The sequence below is a fragment of the Megalopta genalis genome, chromosome 8 (genome assembly GCF_051020955.1).
Source record: "Megalopta genalis isolate 19385.01 chromosome 8, iyMegGena1_principal, whole genome shotgun sequence".
Lineage (NCBI taxonomy): Eukaryota > Metazoa > Arthropoda > Insecta > Hymenoptera > Halictidae > Megalopta > Megalopta genalis.
Window position 1 is genome coordinate 4,737,275 of NC_135020.1, and position 20,482 is coordinate 4,757,756.

The 20,482-nt window shown below is 39.8% G+C and overlaps 1 protein-coding gene across 3 annotated transcripts in view; it reads left to right on the top strand.

Moving 5' to 3' along the window:
• The window catches only part of LOC117225138 (limbic system-associated membrane protein), a 186,175-nt gene that overhangs the window by 118,780 nt on the left and 46,913 nt on the right, over positions 1-20,482 (top strand). For all 3 annotated transcript variants that reach the window (XM_033478458.2, XM_033478459.2, XM_033478457.2), the window contains one exon: positions 6,694-6,802. In XM_033478458.2, the coding sequence (XP_033334349.1) occupies positions 6,745-6,802 (58 nt within the window). In that variant the 5' untranslated portion in view covers positions 6,694-6,744. The remainder of the gene's footprint in view (positions 1-6,693; positions 6,803-20,482) is intronic.

Consider the following 20,482-nt stretch of genomic DNA (forward strand, 5'->3'; position numbering starts at 1 on the left):
AAACGATGCGTTAATTTTCATTCTTTCCTAAATGGTTCGTAGTTCCCCAATCCCTTAATAAGAAAAAGAGTTATATTTGCCGCGGAGGCCATGCCGGAGTTCACGCCTCCACGCCCGACACGAAAAGTGGAAAATACGATGAGAGGCTGATGTAAAATAGAATAACGGACCGTTAAAAATTCGAGAGAAAGCGAGCGCTTCACTGGGCACCGGCCGAAATTATCGCGAATCAATGGCCGCGCGTATGAAGGGCGAATAAAACAATGGGGAAGGACGGGCGAGGGCAGGAACCCGCCAGACGGGAATAATTTATCCCGCCGTTCCCGTGAAACGAGCGGCATCGCGATCGAGCAGCGGTCGGTATCCTTTACAATGCTGCAAATTATGCAGGAGATAAAGTGTCAGCGCCAATTAAATCGCTTCCGTCCCATTGATTCGGCGGAATGCCGTTTTTAAACGGGCTCGTTGTAGCAGCTAATCGAATGAGAAGACGCGGGAAGCGAAAACAACGGTTCTGGAACGTGGGAAACGCCGCGGTGGAAACGTTCCAACGGCGGTCGCGGTCCGGAAAGGTGTCACTTGGCTCATTGTCGGAAGCCGTCGCGTCGCGCGATTCGCGATCCGCTTTGCGCGTTACGCGTCCACCAGGAATAATGGCCGCGCCGAGGCCGGAAACTCGGTCCGGATCGCAAACGCCCGGAATGGACATACAGTTACGGTCATAAATTTAAGACGATGAATTTTAATTTCAGTTACACTCTCATATCCTGTAACTGTTACTTATTTTCTGTAACTTCTCCCTAATTCGCGCTAAGATCGCGCACAAAAATGGACAATTCAGGATGTGTAGATACGATTATTCGAGCCTTTTTATAATTACCGATCGTCAACAAATATAAAAACGAGATGCGAGGCTCGAATAATATCGTATCTTCTCTTCTATAAAATTGTCTATTCTCGTTTACAAGCTGAAGGACAATTGGGAAGAATTTACTGTATTTCCAAATTCTTGTAATTTATTTTACATTTCCATATCGAAAAAAGCTGTTAAGATTTTTCGGTACATACTGTAAGATGCAGACAGATTTTTCGAGTTCGAACTTCGTTTAAGCGTACCACTCAAAATAATATTATCAATTCCTTTCTGACGAGTATAGTAACTATAAATCCTATTAACAGATTTTGCAAACTGGCAACGCGTTGTCCTGCTTTTTGTGAAACCGATATCGCGTGCTACGACCTCCAAATTCGTCAGAAGCCAGTTCCCTTCAATAACGTGGAATAGTACGCAGTCGGGATTCGGCGACAGTCTGCTAAAGAGATAAAAATAATAACGAGCCGCAAGGCTCGAATAATCGTGTCTCCTCTTCCCGAAGTGTCCATTTTTGTGCGCAATCTCAGCGCGAACTGTATTCAGTTCGTTCCGATTTGAAATTTACGGATGCATGTTTCACTTTCTTAATCTCGAACACAAGGCTGCGAAGCTAGCACAGCTAGCTTTCATGCTTGTGAGCTCCTGACTTCTATGAACGGCGGACATCGTGACAGTTTGTCACGATCCATTTAGCGAGTAACACTTCACGAATTCGTTCGATATTTTAGTACGAAAGCGTAAAAATCTGTGTGTCGAATACGCTTCAGAGGCGCATGCTTTTCTAAGGCGTCAATTTTATACTAACAATGGATATTTATTTAAGTTAATCTAGTCATTTTAAAGGTTTGGCATTATTGTAAAAATAAAATGCATTTATATTATATTTTTTTATATTTTAAGTAATTTTAAACTTAAATCACTAGACCTCTATGAAAAATTAACAAAAATCAACAGTCTTCGGTTTATGGGAACAAATCCCGTAAAATATCACAAAAAATAGTGTTTTCTCCTTACAAACTAGTAGACTATAATATAATCAGTGTAAAAAAAAACTATAATATTATAAAAAATTTCTTTAGAGACAGTCATGACAAACGTCTTTCTTGTGTTCACCACAAACTGTCTTTTTGCATTTGGCACAGGTCATCTTTGACATTCTTTTCTTTTTAGACGTGCAAAGACTGCAATAACGCCTTTTTTTGGCTGAGGGTTCTTCTTCATCATCTGTGGAAGCCTGTACAGCAGATTTTGGAAGAATATTTTCAATGTTGCTTCGCACATGCCTTGGCAAAGTGGGTGCTTCCAGTCTTTGCGTCATCCACGGTGCAGTCAGTTGTTTATTTCGCAGGCGCCTCTGCGACGTAGGTTATCTTTCTCGGGTTAAAAACAGCGGACTTTTGAAGACGATTGAACATTATCAATTAAGAGCACGAGGATCACGCAAGGAACGAACACCGAGTACTGAAAATAGAAAAATGAAACTCACATATGCCGAGGCTCATGAACATTGGACAAATCAGGATTGCCAGAAAATATTGTTCTCGGACCAATCGAAGTTCAATCGAAGTTCTTCTTGAATCCGTCTTCCGACGGATTGCGGTACGCGAGACGTCGTTCTGGAGAAGATATGCAACCACAGTTCATTTGACCAATTTCATTCTTTTCTTTATTTCGTCCGAATCTTCTGTCCGTTACAGTAAACGCGACAGGACCGTGTAAATGAATTGGAAACGGGAGTGGCCGAGCACCACGGGAAGCAGCCGCGATGATGCCGACATCGATAAAGCCGCGCGACGTTCCGCTGCGCATGTATCATTTATTGCAACGATATTTCTCGGCCGGTGAGCTATTGAATATTGCCGCCCTCCTCCTTGCGTGTGCGCGCGCGGGAACACGCGGCGCGATTTCGGCCAAAATGGCCATTTGTTACCGAAGCCAGCGAAAAAAAATCCGATTGCTCGTCACAGAAGAGCGAACAACCCCACCCGCTCTACCGATTGCTTTTAATATGCGATTTGTCATCATCCACAACGATCTTTGCCATAAACATGAACGAAGGAAAGATTCATCTCTTCGCTCGCGAGGTGTCCGTATCGCTCCGTGAATACTGATCGGTGGATTGCTGATTTTCATGCGGTTGAACGACGTTCAATTATTCTGTTGTGTGGGCAATATGTAGAATTTATGCAGGATATATTTATAGAAAACGCGTGTATTATATTTAAAAGAATATTTATCGTGTTATCAGTGGATCGCGGATTTCTATCCGAAATAAAAATTGTTTCAGTTGATTGTTAAAAACGTAAGTCAGATTAAAATGTCATGACCCTTTCAATCATTTTTATACAGAATATAAAAATATTCTCGAAGTCGTCTGACGTTTTCACAATTTATTTTACTAACATCCGCAGTCCAGTTATCAATCGTTCTACTTGTTTTTAGATGTGATGAAGAGAAAATTGACATCATTCGATTTCCTCGTAATAGAAGCACTTGCGCTTGCATAAAAATGAGCGTCAAGGGGTAAATATTGAATAAAAGCTTTAATATTTTCCATGGTTTTTGCAATTTCTTCATCCATCCGTTTCCCGATTTTTCCGTAACAACTGGGGAAATATTAAAATAAACTGGAACGTATGTTTGATCCATATATAATAAACGTGTTTGGATAAAATCTTTTTACAATTAAAATAGAAAGTAGTCATATGATAGAAATTCCTTTTCCGATTAAAATAATTTTGTTTAAATAACCGTTATCGATCAGAGAGATAGTATTTCGACCACACATAACAGTTACAAGTAGACTGTGGATCTTTATGTCTTTGTAACATATGCCTTAACAAAAGAAAACTCTGTTTTCTCTTTTTACAATCGTTCTTTACAATCTTGTCTCGATTCTATTCGAAATAAATATTCAACATTGTCGTTCACAGACGTAACTTCCACATGTAATCAATTGTCAAACTCGAACGAAAGTATCGACAGCAATAAATCGCAACGCGACGCGTCCCCAAAAAATTGTTCGTTCTTTAAACAAAAAAATATTTGTCACCTTTTGTGCAATTGTTCCGCATTTAACGATCGCAAGTCGATAGGAAACGAAATATTGAGAGGCGAATGGAGGTCGGGAAGTTACGAATCGAAAGCAGAATGGTCGAAACGTGGCGTCAGTGATAAATCGACGGCGAATTTCAGCAGACGTGGCTGCTGGAACGTTGATCTTTTTACCAGCGAAAAGTTATCGGATCCCGCGCTGTTTTGTTTACCGAACGCGTGCCCCTATTGCGCTCGCGCGATTTCCCGCGTTATTTCCGATTAACGTTCGTCGGACACACGTCGGCCAACGGGGTGGGGCTTAAGAAGCCACCAGTTGGCAATGAGTTTTCGGGTTTTACGGGTGCCCGTAAATCTCCGACGCCGAGCACGAACCGCTTGTCTGGTTTCTTCTTCGCGATAGCGAGTAAACTTGCCCGGGAATTATGTTCGGCCGTTAAAGTCACGCGGCGCCGCACTCTGCCGGTCTAATAAAAACAGTGGTCACGGTGCGTCCGACAAATCAGTTTGAAGGCGTGCTTTATCGAGCTGCGATGTACCGTCGGATGTTTGCAGAGAAAATCGAACGGCGTTCCTATGTAAATAGTATTAGAAAACTCGTGCAATTTCTGCGCCGTGACGGCCTAACTCGTTGCGGCACACCATCCCCGTCGATCTGTTAAATATTTAAAGGGGAGCTGGGATAAAGAAGAATCGACCGATCTCATCGTTCTCCGAAGAGATTGCTAAGATATCATCCTGTCGTTTTTTCCCTTTTACTTGTTACAGAATTGTTTGCAGAATTTCACTGACTGAAAGATCTCTTCGAATAAATATACGGTAAAAGTGTTAAATTAGCTGCTTTCTTTTATAAAATTACCAATCCCGTGGCTACATCAACAATCTACAGTATAGTTAAAATATAGATCCACCGTCGAATTTCATGGAAGTAATTGGCAACATCCATGGCTAGCTGGGTGTCGATTATCTGTCATTAGTGTCTGGATGCACTGATAACACATCGTCATTTAACACAATTTCTGATGTAACTGACCTGATCTGACAATTTTGTTCTCATTACTATTAATTTATACATAAATATATGACGCACAATCTGAGCGTCAATTAGGAAGAATTTACTGAAATTGTAATAATATGTGAACAATTGAGGACACCCAATTAAACGTAAAAAAATAGAAAGCATGTATTTATACTTATTTTAAAGTAATAAAATTGACGTTTATGAAAACGCCGTGCTGTTCATTATATCATGCTGTTTATTATTGATATCGACCATCATGTTTTATAATAACATATTTCGAAGGTTTAATAGGCCATATATTAAACCGGATACTAAAAATTGTAGCATCATAAAATTAATTAAAGCGTCATCAGTTACGGTGTCATTTTTATAATGTTACAATACTACAATTATTAAATGTTTACGGCGGTTTTTTTTTTACTGTTCTCGTTAAACTACGTTTTTCATGGATGATGCAAATGAGAAAAGCGCAACCTTGAGAGGCAAAGAAATTTGTAATTATTCGTGAAACAGGACAACGAGGCTTTCTGAATGACAAGAAGCCTCCTTGAATAAGAAAAATGTTTGGAACTCGACGAACTTTCGGACGTCGGTGAAGCACGCCGAGAATTCCTTGTCAATGGATACTTTCTGCGCGATCCATTTTTCCCTTCTCATACCCCCTGTCGAAAATACTTGACAAAGGTATGCCACTTGTGTCGAAATCTTGAGGCTTCCAGCGTGTAAGGGTCTGGGGTTCACTACCCTTCTACTTAGACCGATATCGATTGCAAGGGACTTGAACATTGACGTGGACACTGAGAAGAAAGAGGGAATTCTGAGCCAGCGCATCTCATGGCATCGGCCGTATTCGCTTTTATTGAAGCGCGTCCCGTCATTGAACATCGTTTTGTATATACAACTTCAAACAGACGAGCAAGCTCCGCTGATTCAAAACGTATTTGCACGATTAGCTTCTTGCAACAGTGCCAATCACAATATTGATATAATTTAGTCTCCTAGTATTTATTTGATTTGTTCGAGATGTTAACGATTTACCATTGAAAATAATGTGTCGATATGAAAATTTTGTAATAAAAAAATGCTGATATCGATGCAGTCATATCTTGTCATATTATTGCGCTCAAAACGTAACAGTAATTGATATAGATATGATTTAAAGGTTATGTAAAAAGGAAATTTACTGACTGAAATGAAACTTGTAAAGTTATGGTTAGATACCAAACGGAGTAGGAAAGATTATGTTGTACGATTATACAATATTATCACGTATAAAATTATTTACGTAGAATTATTTGATAAATATAGGAAAATAATAGAGTAATAGAGGAATGTAAAAAAAATAAAAACATATACGATTCATTATAAATAACCTTGACATAAGATATTCATATTTATGAGTTTTACAAATAACTCTATCAATAAATATTATAAATCGTCTCATTCGCATAGTTGATCGCAGTTGAGTCAAAATGAACGTCAGGCAACCATAGCCTGAGCGTTAAAATCATGTTAAATTTCCTTTGTGTAAAATCCTAATCGTACAATTGATTCATGTCCTGTTTCTGTTGAATCGGTCAAACCAATTTGCTGTATATTTACGGCTACACCACCGTCAATTCTTTTATAATAACTCGATAAACATCTCGTGGTTTTTATATTTCTGGAGATGAGTTCTTTTACTTGACCCATTAGCAATTTTCCAAGTACAGTTGTTGACCCAATCCATTTCTCTCTGTTGCAGATACCTACAATGAACGTCTGAAATAACGACGTTATAAAATTAATTGTCACCATGAGAACGCTGCTAATCCTAGCGAGCATTTTCCTGGAAATACAGCTTCATCTCACCGGTAAGTGCGTCATTTGTCACCGTCATTATTAGCATAAGAAACTAGTTTTCACGGTGGGTATAATCGCGGATAAATGCCATTGGAGTTTGCGGCGTAAGCCGCGATGAAGGAAAACATTCAGTTAAGTAAAACTAACATCAGGGAAGGCATTAGATCAATGTCTGTGTTATACTATGATGACATTGGGCCAAAATTGTGCACATGGTAGGTTTATTCGAGTACTTGCTCTTACAAGGGAAGGTCCCTAGAGTTGCTTACTTTTTGATGAAATTTGGTAAAGTGGTAGAGCTTGTAAAGCTGAATCCAATAATATTTAGTTTGGGGGGTATATATATAGTTATATAGTATATATATATATACTATAGTATACTATATATATACTATAGTATACTATATATATATACTATAGTATACTATATATATATACTATAGTATACTATAGTATACTATATATATATATATACTATAGTATGCTATATATATATACTATAGTATACTATATATATATACTATAGTATAGTATATATAGTATATATAGTTTTTGAGGTTTGGCGGCGGTTGATGTGTGTTGTGTTTGGTCGTGGAAAAGGAGTGGGGAGACGTTTCGTCCGGGGCCCGCTAGAGGACTCATCAGTAAGGCTATTGTAGGGGTGATGACCGTATGAAATTAATGCGTTTTAAGTCGAACGTCGGGGTCACCAATGTAGGGTGGCGGGTATGAGAAATTAGATACTCAAGGTTCCCTACTATACGTGTGCACAGTTCGAGGTTCAGAGTCGGAGAGCCACGAGGAGGAAATGTGCTCCTCGTGATGGCGGCATAGAGCTGCCGCGCCTGCGCCACGCGCAGGCGGTCGGAGTGGGGGAACCACGTCCCCACACTATCCTAGCGGGCCCTTGCCTTAGACGTGGGGGTAGGAAAGGACGAAGTCTCCGTATATATAGGGATCGAGGCGGATCGGCTACTAGCGGGAAGAGGAGCCCTCTACTGGCGGGTCTGGAGGTAGCCGCCACAGAGGTAATTAATGTTAAAGTTGCTAATAAAAGGTTAGAAAGATGCGCTGGATTACGCAGCGCAGCACCGTGCAGCAGGTAGTAGGGGGTGGGGGGAGGTGCCTCGGCGGCACGATAAGGTGGTCCGCCTGAGGGCGATGTGCTGGGCATCCCCCAGTTCTCACCGCGCGGTGCCCTGTTGCGTAATCCATTGCGTCTCTATGGCCTTTTATTAGCAACTTTAACATCAATTATCTCAAAAACTATAAATCGTCTGCCCTTAAAACTGGGTATCATTGGATTCAGCTTTACAAGCTCTATCATTGTATCAAATTTCATCAAAAAGTGAGCGTCAACCCTGGAGACCTTCCCCTGTTAGACTCAATTAGGCTTTCGCAAGATTCAAGTTTCTGATAAGTTAATCTCACAAGTGCCCATTCTTTTCGTATTAATTCTGAAGAAACATTTGAAGTGTGTACACAGAAATACATTAGGATCTTTCGAATTTTCGAAACTGAAACAGACTTTCCATAAACTAGTCATTTATTTAATTGCTCTGTTCCGTAGATTTATTTTTGTTTTCTAAAATGGCTATTCCATTTATCGCTATGAAAAATGAAATACTAAATTCAATACCGAGGCGCAACAGACGTCCACGAAAGACGAGATTGTTAATTATTTCATAAACAAACATGCATATCTCTGAACGGGAAGTTTTATCAATGAATAATATGTGAACCATTGAGGACACCCAATTAAACGTTTAAAAAAATAGGAAGCATATATTTATACTTATTTTAAAGTAATAAAATTGACGTTCATAAAATTGACGTTCATTCCATTATGCCGTTTATTTTATTGATATTGATCATCACGTTTTATAATAATATATTTCCAAGCCAATTTAAAGAAACAGGAGTTGGATGAAAGTTTATTTGAGTTTTTTCTTATAATACAACGGTTTCTAATTTATTCTTTAATTTTGCCGAAAGTCTGATGAAAGTCTATTAACACTCTGACCACGGTCTCTAGTAAAACTAATCTGTCTAGAACTTAAAAAATATGTAAAGAAAATTGATAATTGAAATTATAAATGATCTTATACTCGGTTATATTTTCGTCGAAAAGTTTATGATCCGAGTGTTAATACATAGAAAGAATAGTGCACAGTTTTATTTTATTTCATTTTAATTTTAATTCTTTACGAAGAATTTGATCTATCATGGTCTTTACATGATTTATAATATAAACATAGTGTAAGTAGAATATAAAAAAAATCATTAAAATAATATAATAATTATATTACTATATATATAATATTTATATATGTATATAATTATTATATTATTATATATAATATAAAATTATTACATTGTATTACAATAATTGTTCTATATTTCTTGACACTTTATACAAGAAGATTAAATAAACGCGCTGCGACTCCGTCCAATGCACCATGTGCAATTATTTCAATTGCGGCTCTCAGTCATTAATTTGGTTGATTTGGGAGATAGCATGCTCCCACAGCAGCGTTATGCTACAACATGCAGCTCGACTGCAGACGGTAGTACGCCTATCGAGTGCTCAACATTGACGTCTCGTTAAATCTGTGCATCGCTGGGTAATTACGGGACAGTCGTTACCGAAACGAATTACGTAATACGTAATGAAAGGGAGCATCGAGCACGATGACTACACGCTTAAGTGAAAGGGACTACGGGGATAGGAGTTAACAATTTTGTCAGAAGTCAGTGGCACGTCTGTTCGGAATCACAGTCGAGGGAAACGGGGTGAAGTGTGCGTTCGCAAGGCGCTTCCTTGTTCGCGTTTCACCGAGTCATTTTCGTGCTGACACAGAAAACACTTAATTCACTGTGCCAGTTGATGGCTGACAAGTAATATCCGGTTATCGTGTTCTTGAAGACCGCACAAACTTTCGGCTCGTTAGCGCCGCTGGAAACTTTCCGAGGGCCATAAACCATTCGTTCCCCGATTGGAGTCGTTACCAGCGCCGCCATAGTTCATTTCACAAATAAATTCGACCGGGTTCCGTTATAGGAATCTACGAATTCGGTCGCGTCATCGCCGATCGATGGTCCTTGACGGTCCATCCGCATGAATCGCCGTCAGTGCAACGCCGCGGCGACGTACACGCGTCATTCGCCGTGACACCGCCTTGGGATGCTCGGCCCTAATTGAAAGCTTAATTAAATGCCGGCCAATCTCCATTATTCGGGCGTTTTACGATTTCCAATTGTCGGAACTGCCGAAAATTGGACGAAATTAATTTCCGACCGCCCTACTAATTCGGGAATTCAATTCTCGGGATTGGACGCCGCCGGTCGCCGGCCGTTTCCGACTTGTTTTTCGTCGGGGTGATTCTGGGAACGCGATTGCTCAGCAGCTCGTGCTTAAGACGGGAAATTACGCCTCTCCTGATGATCCTCTTGTTTCCCGCGCAAACTGCCTGTTCTCGAACAGCTTAAAGCGTATGCTTTGCAAAGTGAATTAACGGGGAAAGCTCTGCCGAAGACTTAAGGCCAGTAAAACATTACGGACCGAGGATACGGCTGTACTACGGTTTCATACGTTGTCGTCAACGCACTTCGAGGCGGTAAAATGAATTTTGTAATCCCGAGGCAGTTAATGTTAACAGTTTTTTTGTTGTTGTTGCAGCGTTGCTAATCTTTGGTTTAATAAGCGCTCTTATCCAATTAATCGCGGTCATTACTCTCTGGTAGAAGTTTAAGTGCTTTATTGATCGTCCTTTTAGACTTCGAATAAAACCGAGAACTCGTTGAAGTTTATTGAAATTTTAACTATACTAAAATTTACGCTCAGATTGCGTACAAAAGTGGTCAATTTGGGAAAAGGAGATACGATTATTCGAGTCGTGCGACCTGTTTTTATAGATAATGACGAGTCGCAAGGCTCGAATAATCGCATCACCTCTTTCGAAATTTCCCATTTGTGTGTACAATTAGGCAGAATTTACTGTATCTATGTACAAGGAATACATCAAAATCACGGGCCGGTTAGTTTAACACTAGATTTACGGAACCTGTTAAAATGGCGGGTTACTAATTTTTTAATTTATACCGTAGAGATACATTTATGAGTTATTTATGCAATTTATATCTTACTTACGGCAAATGTTACAAGAACACTTGTTAAAAATCAAAATAAATGTTTTATTGTTACTTTCATAAACTAATATAAAACAGCTGCTTTTGTGCTTCGTAAATCTAGTATTAAATAAAGACCACAGATGAATATTCGTAAACATGGTTTTATACATGTAGAGACACGTTCGCTAGAAACATTCATCGAGTCCCATCACTTTGTATATCGGGTGTTTCATTCGGTATTGGCCATAGTTTCCAAAATTATTCGTTATCGGGAAATCGCTCTCATTGGTCACCGTTTTTCGTTAGTAACTCGTATAAACAAATCCGCGGATTGCATTTTTGCTAAGGGAAAAGTTATTTCAAATAACCTCAGAAATCACTCCTTTCCGGGTGCTAACATAATTACGGGACATAATTATGCGTACCAGTGAGAGAGGAAGAATGGCATGAAAACGTAAACACTTCGCTCTTTCTTTTCTCACGCTCCCCCTCCCCTATATTCCACTAAGACGCTTGTCCGTAGCTTTGCGCCGCAGCTTTGCCCTTAGCCCGTGGCTTTGCCCTTAGGCTGTGGCTTTGGCTTTGTCCGCCGCGAGGCATATTGAACAGCTCTGACGTAGATGAACGCAAACATATACAGCGAGTCCCATTGAAAGTCTTTTAGAAAGTCCCGTAAAAAAGTTATTCCGCCAATAACTCTGGATCGAGATTTCTGAAATCACAAAACGTGTTAACGTCTTCATTAATTATCTACCGTTCCAATCAATAATAGGAAATCTGACATTAACGAGGAACATTTCTAAAATTGGCTACAGAGAAATCGATCCGGTCTTTCATTAATAAAATTCACGTTTTATTACGTTCGATAATCGAACAAAAGTAGACGTGAACACGGTGAGTAATTCGTTGTCAGAGAATTCGTCGGCCCTATATGAGCCTTCCGCTTGAGCGTTTCCAATTCCCCGTTAATTTTCACGTGCAAACTGTCTAAAGTGTAATTAAAGAGTTTCTCGGGCCCGCTGATGGCTAATTAATTCATTTCGCTGGGAAGCGCGACTCGCCGCTAAGTTCCTCGTGATTTCACGTCGCTTGAGCTCCACCGGGAAACTTGTGTACACCTTTTTAATCGAAACTTGAATAATTGTGGCTCGTTTTGAACGCGGACGAAGAAGCTGGCTGGACTTCTGCTTGAAATTCTTTGGAACTTTTCAGGTGTTTTTGCGCAACTTTCTATCCGATATTTTCTAGAAGAAAAAGGAGAACGGACAGGAAATATCCAGAGGGATCCATGGAAATCGCGGAGACAAATTTCACTTTCATCGATACCAGTTTTAATCTGCAGTACAAAAAATTAATAACGTTAACCTTCGCAGTATACAAATATTTTGAACTAAAATTTTGTTGTTATTGTTATCATTATTATTACTATTATTATTACTATTAGTTTGATCGCCTCGCCTGGCTATGGTTTGAAGGATGACGAAGGGCGTTGAAATGCGCATTTGAACGGCACCACCCTGAAAGAATGTGTTCAACAATTTCGGGGCAATGCTGTCGTAAGCGGGATTTTTTAGTGAGAGTAAGGCCGCTCCCGAGGATCTTGTTGAAGATCTTTCCCGGTTATAAAAACTAAAAATGAAATTATTATTCTATTATCTTACAGTTTTTTTTAAACAAATGGCAGGTCTTTAGCTCTGGATCCGAAAAACACCCGAGCGTGGTACGGCCAGGATTAAACAACGATATTAACCGTTTGATTGCTGAGGAGCGCTATCGCGCTCTTCTTATGTCGCTCTTCTTATTATGAAAAAATACGTCAGCAGCCAAACGGTTAAAATGATCGCGGTACATATACTTAACGCCAAACCGACCTAGCACCTTTGCACTCGAATGTACTCTCTAACGGGTCGTAACATAACTGCTGATAATTATTATATTTTTAAAATTAACGGCTTTGATTTCATAAAATCTGTCTCAATATAATCTTCTATCATTATATATTAATCTTATATTATATATATATATATATATATATATATATATATATTAATCTTCTATTATTATTAATTATTTGGTTGTTGGGGGTGTTCGGATAAATAATTGTTGCGTGCGGTGTAACTACTAACTTTATTAGACAAATCGCGCAGAGTCACTTCGGGCAGCGTATCGTCGTAGTAAGAGTAACGGCGTCGCGTGTACCACAAGCTTACAAGTCTTTTTCCGTCCGAGATATATCAGGGCGAGCGTCTAACTACCGCTCTTTTTATACTAGTATGTTTGCCCCCGGCAAGGGCTCTGGACACCTCCTGATTGGTTGACCCGCGAATGGGTTTTCCCAATCAGCGTTGTCCATTTCATTCTCACCGCCTTGTCCCTTACGCCCTGAGCGCGTCCTGTTTTGGGACCGCGTGGTGATCGGAGTGGGTGCGATTTTTGTGACGTAACGACCGGGGTTTTCCTCAGGGCTGTTGCGCTCGGACGTCCGGCGTTCGGGTCCGTTTTGCGTGCCCTTCGGAATTTCCGGTTATTTATGACGGTCTCGTTGACTATCGAGAATTAGGTAAAAAACTCTACTGACTTATTGCCATCTGGACAGAAAACAGCTCACTCAAAAATAGCCTTTTCGAAGGAGAGTCATAAATACACTAGTCGTTTGCACGAGAAATAAATCTTTTTTATGTGCGCCGACTGGTCGCTACAATTATTATCAACGTTTTATCATTCTACGTCTTCTTTTAGTACCACTTTCTTAAAGAATAGGAACACGTTTTCTAAAGGATCTGGCAAAAGAGTGTAGAAGGCTAGATACGTTCTAATAAGACTGTGGCGTCGCATCCCTCTACCTGAGCGCGGCCGCTAGCAATCAAACAAGTACCGGTCCTAATCCTTAAAATTCCCTAAAAAACACGCACCCCTAATAAAACAATTCTCCTCACATCTGGACACCTCGACCCGCACGGGACTTTCCCAACTTTCTCCCTTCCTACGAAAGTCCATCTATTCCTTTCTTCTCTTCCAGTATAAAAGAGACAAACGCGCAACTCCTCGAGCTCAGTCTGTTCTAAGTTCCTGGATCCACGACGTCACGCTAGTCGCGCCCGCGCTCATCGATAGCATTTGAATAAACTGCATTAATAGTAACCTTAGTCACGCGCTCCGATTTGCTAACCTTTCCTTCAGTGCTAAAAGACTATTGGTCCTCTGAACATTTATACAGGGTGTCCAAAAACTCCCGTCATACCTGCAAAAAGATGATTACAGAGGTGATTTTCAGTAACATTTTCCTCTGCGAAAATGTTGATTGATGCTTTGTTAATGAGTCATTGATTGAGAAAAATACTGGCCAATCAGAGAACGAATATGGCTGGAGCATTCCGGCGCGGTAACGATTTCGCAATGGCATTGGTCGCAAGGGCGGAGCGCCAGCTGTATTCGGCCTCTGATTGATCTGTGTTTTCCGTTAATAACCCGTTAACAAAGCCACAGGAAACGTTTTGGCGAAGGAAAAAGACACTTGAAATGATCTCAGGAATCTTTCCGAGTGGAACGGGAGTTATGGGACACCCTGTGTAAAAGCCGCTCTGTGTCGAAAGTCGCCCTCTAGCCTGACACGCTGTACAATTGCTGTCGTGTGGCACTTTGGGGGCAAAGCAAACCACAAAACTCCTTACACGGACGTGGAGTTAAGACTGGGTCTTCCGTACCCGGCCTAATGACCGATAAGAGAAGGCGTTGGTTTACCCACGTTCGGACCCCTCGTAGGTGTTCCGTCGGGGGGTGGGTACTAAATTTCTTGTGTATGCCAGATCTGGCGAGGAAACATATCTGCGCCACCTTCGCGGTGGCCAGATTTGCAATAAATGTGTCGAAAGTCTCCGGTCCAGGTGTTTACGAGTGGGGGTGTGCGAGCACGAGTCCTGAGCATTGTTCGTGCCGCAAGCCTGTATCTCTCGTCGCCTTCACGGCGTTTCTTACTCGACGATCCGATGGGGGAGTAAGTGTTTTTTAAGGCTCCGAGAGGAATCGATATCGATGACGGTATCTGACCGGGCAGTTACCGGTTTCACCTGACTGCCGTGGAAACGGCGTTGGCACGTTTATCGCAGGCGAGCCGCATTGTCCGCTCACACGTGCGGCAACAAAGCACCTCGCGGCCGACGCGCACGCCGCCGCTTCCGACCGCTATCGCTGTGTACTCGTAAAAAGACGATAATGCCGAACGAGACGGTGCTTCACGCGCCCAGGAGAGCTCGTAACGCGGCAGGACACGTCGACCCGCGTGTAAAATACCGGCGTGTTAAGCACCATCGAACGAAGCTGCGGCCGGAAAACGACTTTGACGTTATAGAAATTATTCAGTGGGTTATTCGGCCCGAGGCCAGTAAAAACACACCGACGCCGATGGAAACGACTTCTCTGTGTTCGGCGACGGAAAAAGGAATTTTTCGAAAAGACTTCATTCCGTTGAACATTTTTCCGATCGCGCTGCGAACGGGCCGAGAGTCGGAACAGCGTTTCCAAACTTATACGATGGAATGCGTCACGAGTTCGGAAATTTCGGTGATCTCGGTCTCAATCAGCTCGGTTAATTTGTAGGGTAAGCAGGTATTAATCCTCTGCATTCGAGTGACGACTCTGAGGCGCCGCTGAAAATATTTTTTAAAAGCATTTCGAGAGCTTCAGACTCGTTTATATTTAAAAGGAAATTGTTAAAATTGCATTGTATTTGTCGATAGGCTTAAATTCATATGCATGAATCGCAATAAATTATATAAAATAGAAATACTGTAGATCAGAAACCATGTTTTGGATGTCGAATTCAAATAGCTTCGACTGCAAAGGGTTAGCACTTTGGGTTAGCACTATACATGTCAACGATCTCAAAAATTTCATGAAAGTAAAGTAATTTCTATAAACAAATTATAATTGAAGAGATAAATTGTATATCATCAGTTCCATTTTCAATATCCTTATGTTGGCACCCTGATTATATTCGCACCCTGATGACCTGATAATAGTAGGAACATATAATAGGTTAGTGCAAAAATTAAGTTTCAAGTCTGAACAAATAACGGCGACGCGGCAGTCAAAGTGTTAAACTCTAAACGTTTTCACGCTTTTCCCAAACTGTGACTGCGGGTCTTTCGTTTCTGGCGCATTTTTCAGTAGATAACAGTTTTTCAGAAGGTCTGGGGAAGTTCTTATAGCATTCTTATAGCAAAGTAATGTAGCATAGTAAAACACATCTCTGCGTCCGTAAACTGTTAAAGGTTGATACTTCAAATAGTGATGAATTAAAATGGAAGGCAAAAATTAAAGAACATGCTAGTGTCCGTACACGGTGAATCTAGCAACTGACAATAGGAAGGAAAATCGGAGAAGATAATTTTGCGTTGGTATATTAAGATCTATCGTCAAACGGATCAATTTTTTACAGAAGTGCGTTGGTGCAAAGAGCAATTGCAAAGTGCAATTGTAAAATGCAACGTTCACAAACGCGAACATTTTGCTGTGCAGATGCGTGACACCAACAGCAGCGTGACACCATATTTTAATACTGATGAATATCGTGTAAAATTTGAAATATCTCCCAAAATATCCGTCGAAAAAATGATGCGACGAACAATATAATGTAAAAATACTACAGCGCTCCATTCAAAGGAAAAATGTGCAATTGCACATAACGCGCGCATCTGTGGAATAACGAACTAGCAGGTGATAAAGTTTGAAAATATTGATATAAAATGTTTTTAATTTTATTCACGAAAGAATGCTACACGAGGATTACACACGAAAAGCACATGTTTACTTTACTAACGAATCTTCATTCTATTTTTACCAGAGAACGTAGAATAAACTCACACGGTCGAGCGTAATTCGCAGTGCACCCAAAAAGGTTCATATTTGTTCCGGCCTCTGTTTTCGAGACAATTTAATACGGGCTCACGTCAGAGACGCGAATAACACGATTCGGATTTCGCTGTTGATTGACGGAATATTCGAACGACCTGTTCGCCGATTAAATTATTCATCTTCCTATTTCGTTCGCGTTCGAATTTATAATGATATTATAGTGCGACTAATGGCATCGTTGTCACCTTATTGATAATTATGTTACTACGAGCAGAAGAAATTGGCACAGTTTTAGAGTCTCGAGTGCGCGCGCGCGCGCGCGTATGGCAAAAACAACTAGCGAAACAATGATCAAATCGTTGTGCGTGAACGGTGCAGAACCGGTGAATCGATGGCTGCGAAGAACGTAAATTGTATTGGCGGTAGTATAATATCCGCTCTACAGCGGACCTTTTATCGCGACATTCACAAAGACGAGTCGAACGGATTTTTGCTATAGACTGCAGTGGTAGCGTGCACGAAGCGGATTTGTTATCATCGCATGACAAAGAGAGCGAGTAAAATACATCGAATGAAAATAGAGGGGCGCTGAACGATACTGCAATCTTCAAAGCGACGCGCGTCACGACGCCGCGGGCGTATCGGTGCGCCAACCATTAATGCAAAATAAGAGCTTTCTTATTTCCCCTAATATCCTCGCATCACTATACTCAACAATTTAACCCATTTCTTTTGCTTAAAGTGAATATAGAACGTGTTTTGTGGTTATGAAAATATTTTAATAATAAAATATAAAATATTATTAATCTCGTACGCTTATTATAAAATAAGCGTTATTTTATTGTATAAATTAATTATAACACAAGCGTTTATTATAATATAAGCGGTCAGGAAATACAATAAGGTATCGGTACGATATATATATATATATAATACAGATGGAATTAATTAGCATTGAATTAGACGGTTCTAATTGCTAATTCTTTCCCCCAAAACTAGACGTCCATAGGCGTCCAGCAAAAAGCAAAACTTTCGCGCCTATAAGAGACCGTATGAAACGCGGTTCAGTGTTCGATGACCATTTCAATGCAAATCTGATGGTACACGCATGTCGTTAATAATATAGGTTGAAGTATCGTATGCTGTGTGCAGCGTACGTATTTATGTCACCACTTTAGGCTATAAAATTCAATAAATTAGGCACGATTAGGGATACGGTAAATTCTCCGAAATTGATGCTCAGCTTGGAAACAAAAATGGACAATTTGGAAAAAGGAACCTTGTGGCTCGTTTTTATAGTTGTTGACAATCGGTAACTATAAAAACGAGCCGTAAGGCTCGTATAATCGTATCTGCTCTTCCCAAATTGTCCATTTTTGTGTATAATATAATAATCTGAGCGTCAATTTAGGGAGAATTTATTGTATTGTGTGTGACTTCTTTTATTATATTTATCTGTTTCAATATACGGTGTAAGAAATATTTATAAAGTATCGAAGGTCTTGAGTCAATACGACGTGGGGGCTGTCAAGGTTGAATAGATCAACCTTTTATGCTCTTACGAGGCACTAGGCGTAGCGCAAAGTATGTAATTCTAGTGGAATATACTTTATGGAGTAATGGTTTCTTTACACATAATGGACATCTTCACACTTATCTGCTGGAGCGTGCACGATATAGATATAATCAATGCCTATACACACACATTATACATATACTTATACATACGCTACGTATACCTTGGGGTACTTGTAACAATATATAATTACTTATAGTATTATATATGAAATATATGTTACAAGATTTGAAAACTTAAGATATGAATTAAATTTTTAAAGAGCTACAGGTTATATTAAGCCTGTAACTATGTTTTCAACTGCATTTTATGAAAACGACTAAGCTCTTGCAATAATTGACTTCCGCAGTGTCAAGTATCATTCTACACGAAATATTAACTACCGAGAAGAATTCACAGGTTTTAGAAACAAAATCCAATATTCCAATTTGTCGCTAATAAATTAAGTATTTAATGCGACATAAGAGAAGGGAAAATTGTAGAAACGAAGAGCATGGTAAATATTCATATGGATTTCATTTTATTGTATCGGAGAGACGGGGCTTCGTAAAATGTGATTACTTTATTATAGTTGATTACCGTTCTCCGTTCGCATAAATTTATAACTTTTCGACATCAAAAAAGCTTTAACAGGTTATATGAAAATGTATAATCCAATAAGCGAGAATTGCCGGAATGAAATGCAATGGTAACTTTGCTTCAATTACAGTGAAATTCAGCAATTTGAACAGATACCGACGTTATAATCTATGTAAAATGAATTCACAGATGCGTTCTCAGTCGCTTCTGAATTTTTGGAAGTTTCAAATTACCGTAAAAATAATAAAAGACGATGCCAAAATATGTGATGTATATACTTTTGCTTGAAATGTACTTATATCAATTAAATCAACCATTGTAAACCTTACATAAACCAATCCAAGAACATTTTATGATCTGCACTCATCAGATGACAGTAACAACCAACAAATTTTACAAAAGTAAAGTATAATGCTTATAGCTTCTACAGTGTATGAGAATATATCTCCAAATTGTTGTTACTAGATTGTGGTCTTCATGCATTTATGATAAAACAATGTAGACAACCTGCAAAACAAAAAAAAACTTAGAAAGAGTCGAAGAATACCGTTGTATTATTTTGACTGTAATTAACTTCTAATTCTTCCAATCGATACAGATCATTTTTATTTTGCACAAAAGTTCATAGTCTAGTTATAACTAAATCATACCTAGATTTATAGAAAAGATACTGCACTTTTAGCCCAATGTTATCCTACGAAGTTTCCGAGAGGTCCATTGAAACTTTAAATTCTGCCCGCAGAAAGGGCAGTGCATCTAGTTATAATTAAATTATACGTAAAATACAAAAGACAGGACTTTTAACTTCCTACTATATATCAAGTTTAAGAAAGTTAGAATGAAACCTTTAGTACTGACCAGAAAAATTGCTGCGCGCCTAGTTTTTACTAAATTATACGTAGATTTAACGGGTGTCCCAAAAATGTCTCGTAATCTGGAAATGGAGAATTCCTGAGATTATTTGAAGCAACTTTTCCCTTAGCGAAAATATTCTACGAGCTTCATTTACGAGTTATTAACGAAAAACAACGACCAATGAGAGGCGAGCACGACTGGCGCGAGGCGGCCCAGCCAACGAGTGCACGAAGCTCAGTTCCGTTGATTGGCTCGGCCGCCTAGCGCTAGGCAAGCTCGCCTCTCATTGGTCGCTGTTTTTCGTTAATAACTCGTAAACGAAGTCGCGGATTGCATTTTCGCTAAGGAAAAAGTTACTTCAAATGATCTCGGGAACCTCCTATTTTCAGATTGCGAGATTTTTAGACCTCTCTGAAACTTTGAAGACTAGTCTGAGGCTAAAAGTCCTGTTTTTTGTTATACAAGGTATCTTAAAAACAGGACTTTTAGCCTCAGGCTAGTCTCCAAAGTTTCAGAGAGGTCTAAAGACATCTTCAGTTCTGTTCAGAAATAAAGTGCACCGAGCACAGTCATCCAGTAACGAGAAAGGAAAATTAAAGTAACAGCCGTACCGGATGCATCGGCCGAATAAAGGATCGATAAGGGACGCGTGTAAACCGAGGGTAGACTTCCGCCGGTGTACTTTTCAATTAGCGAC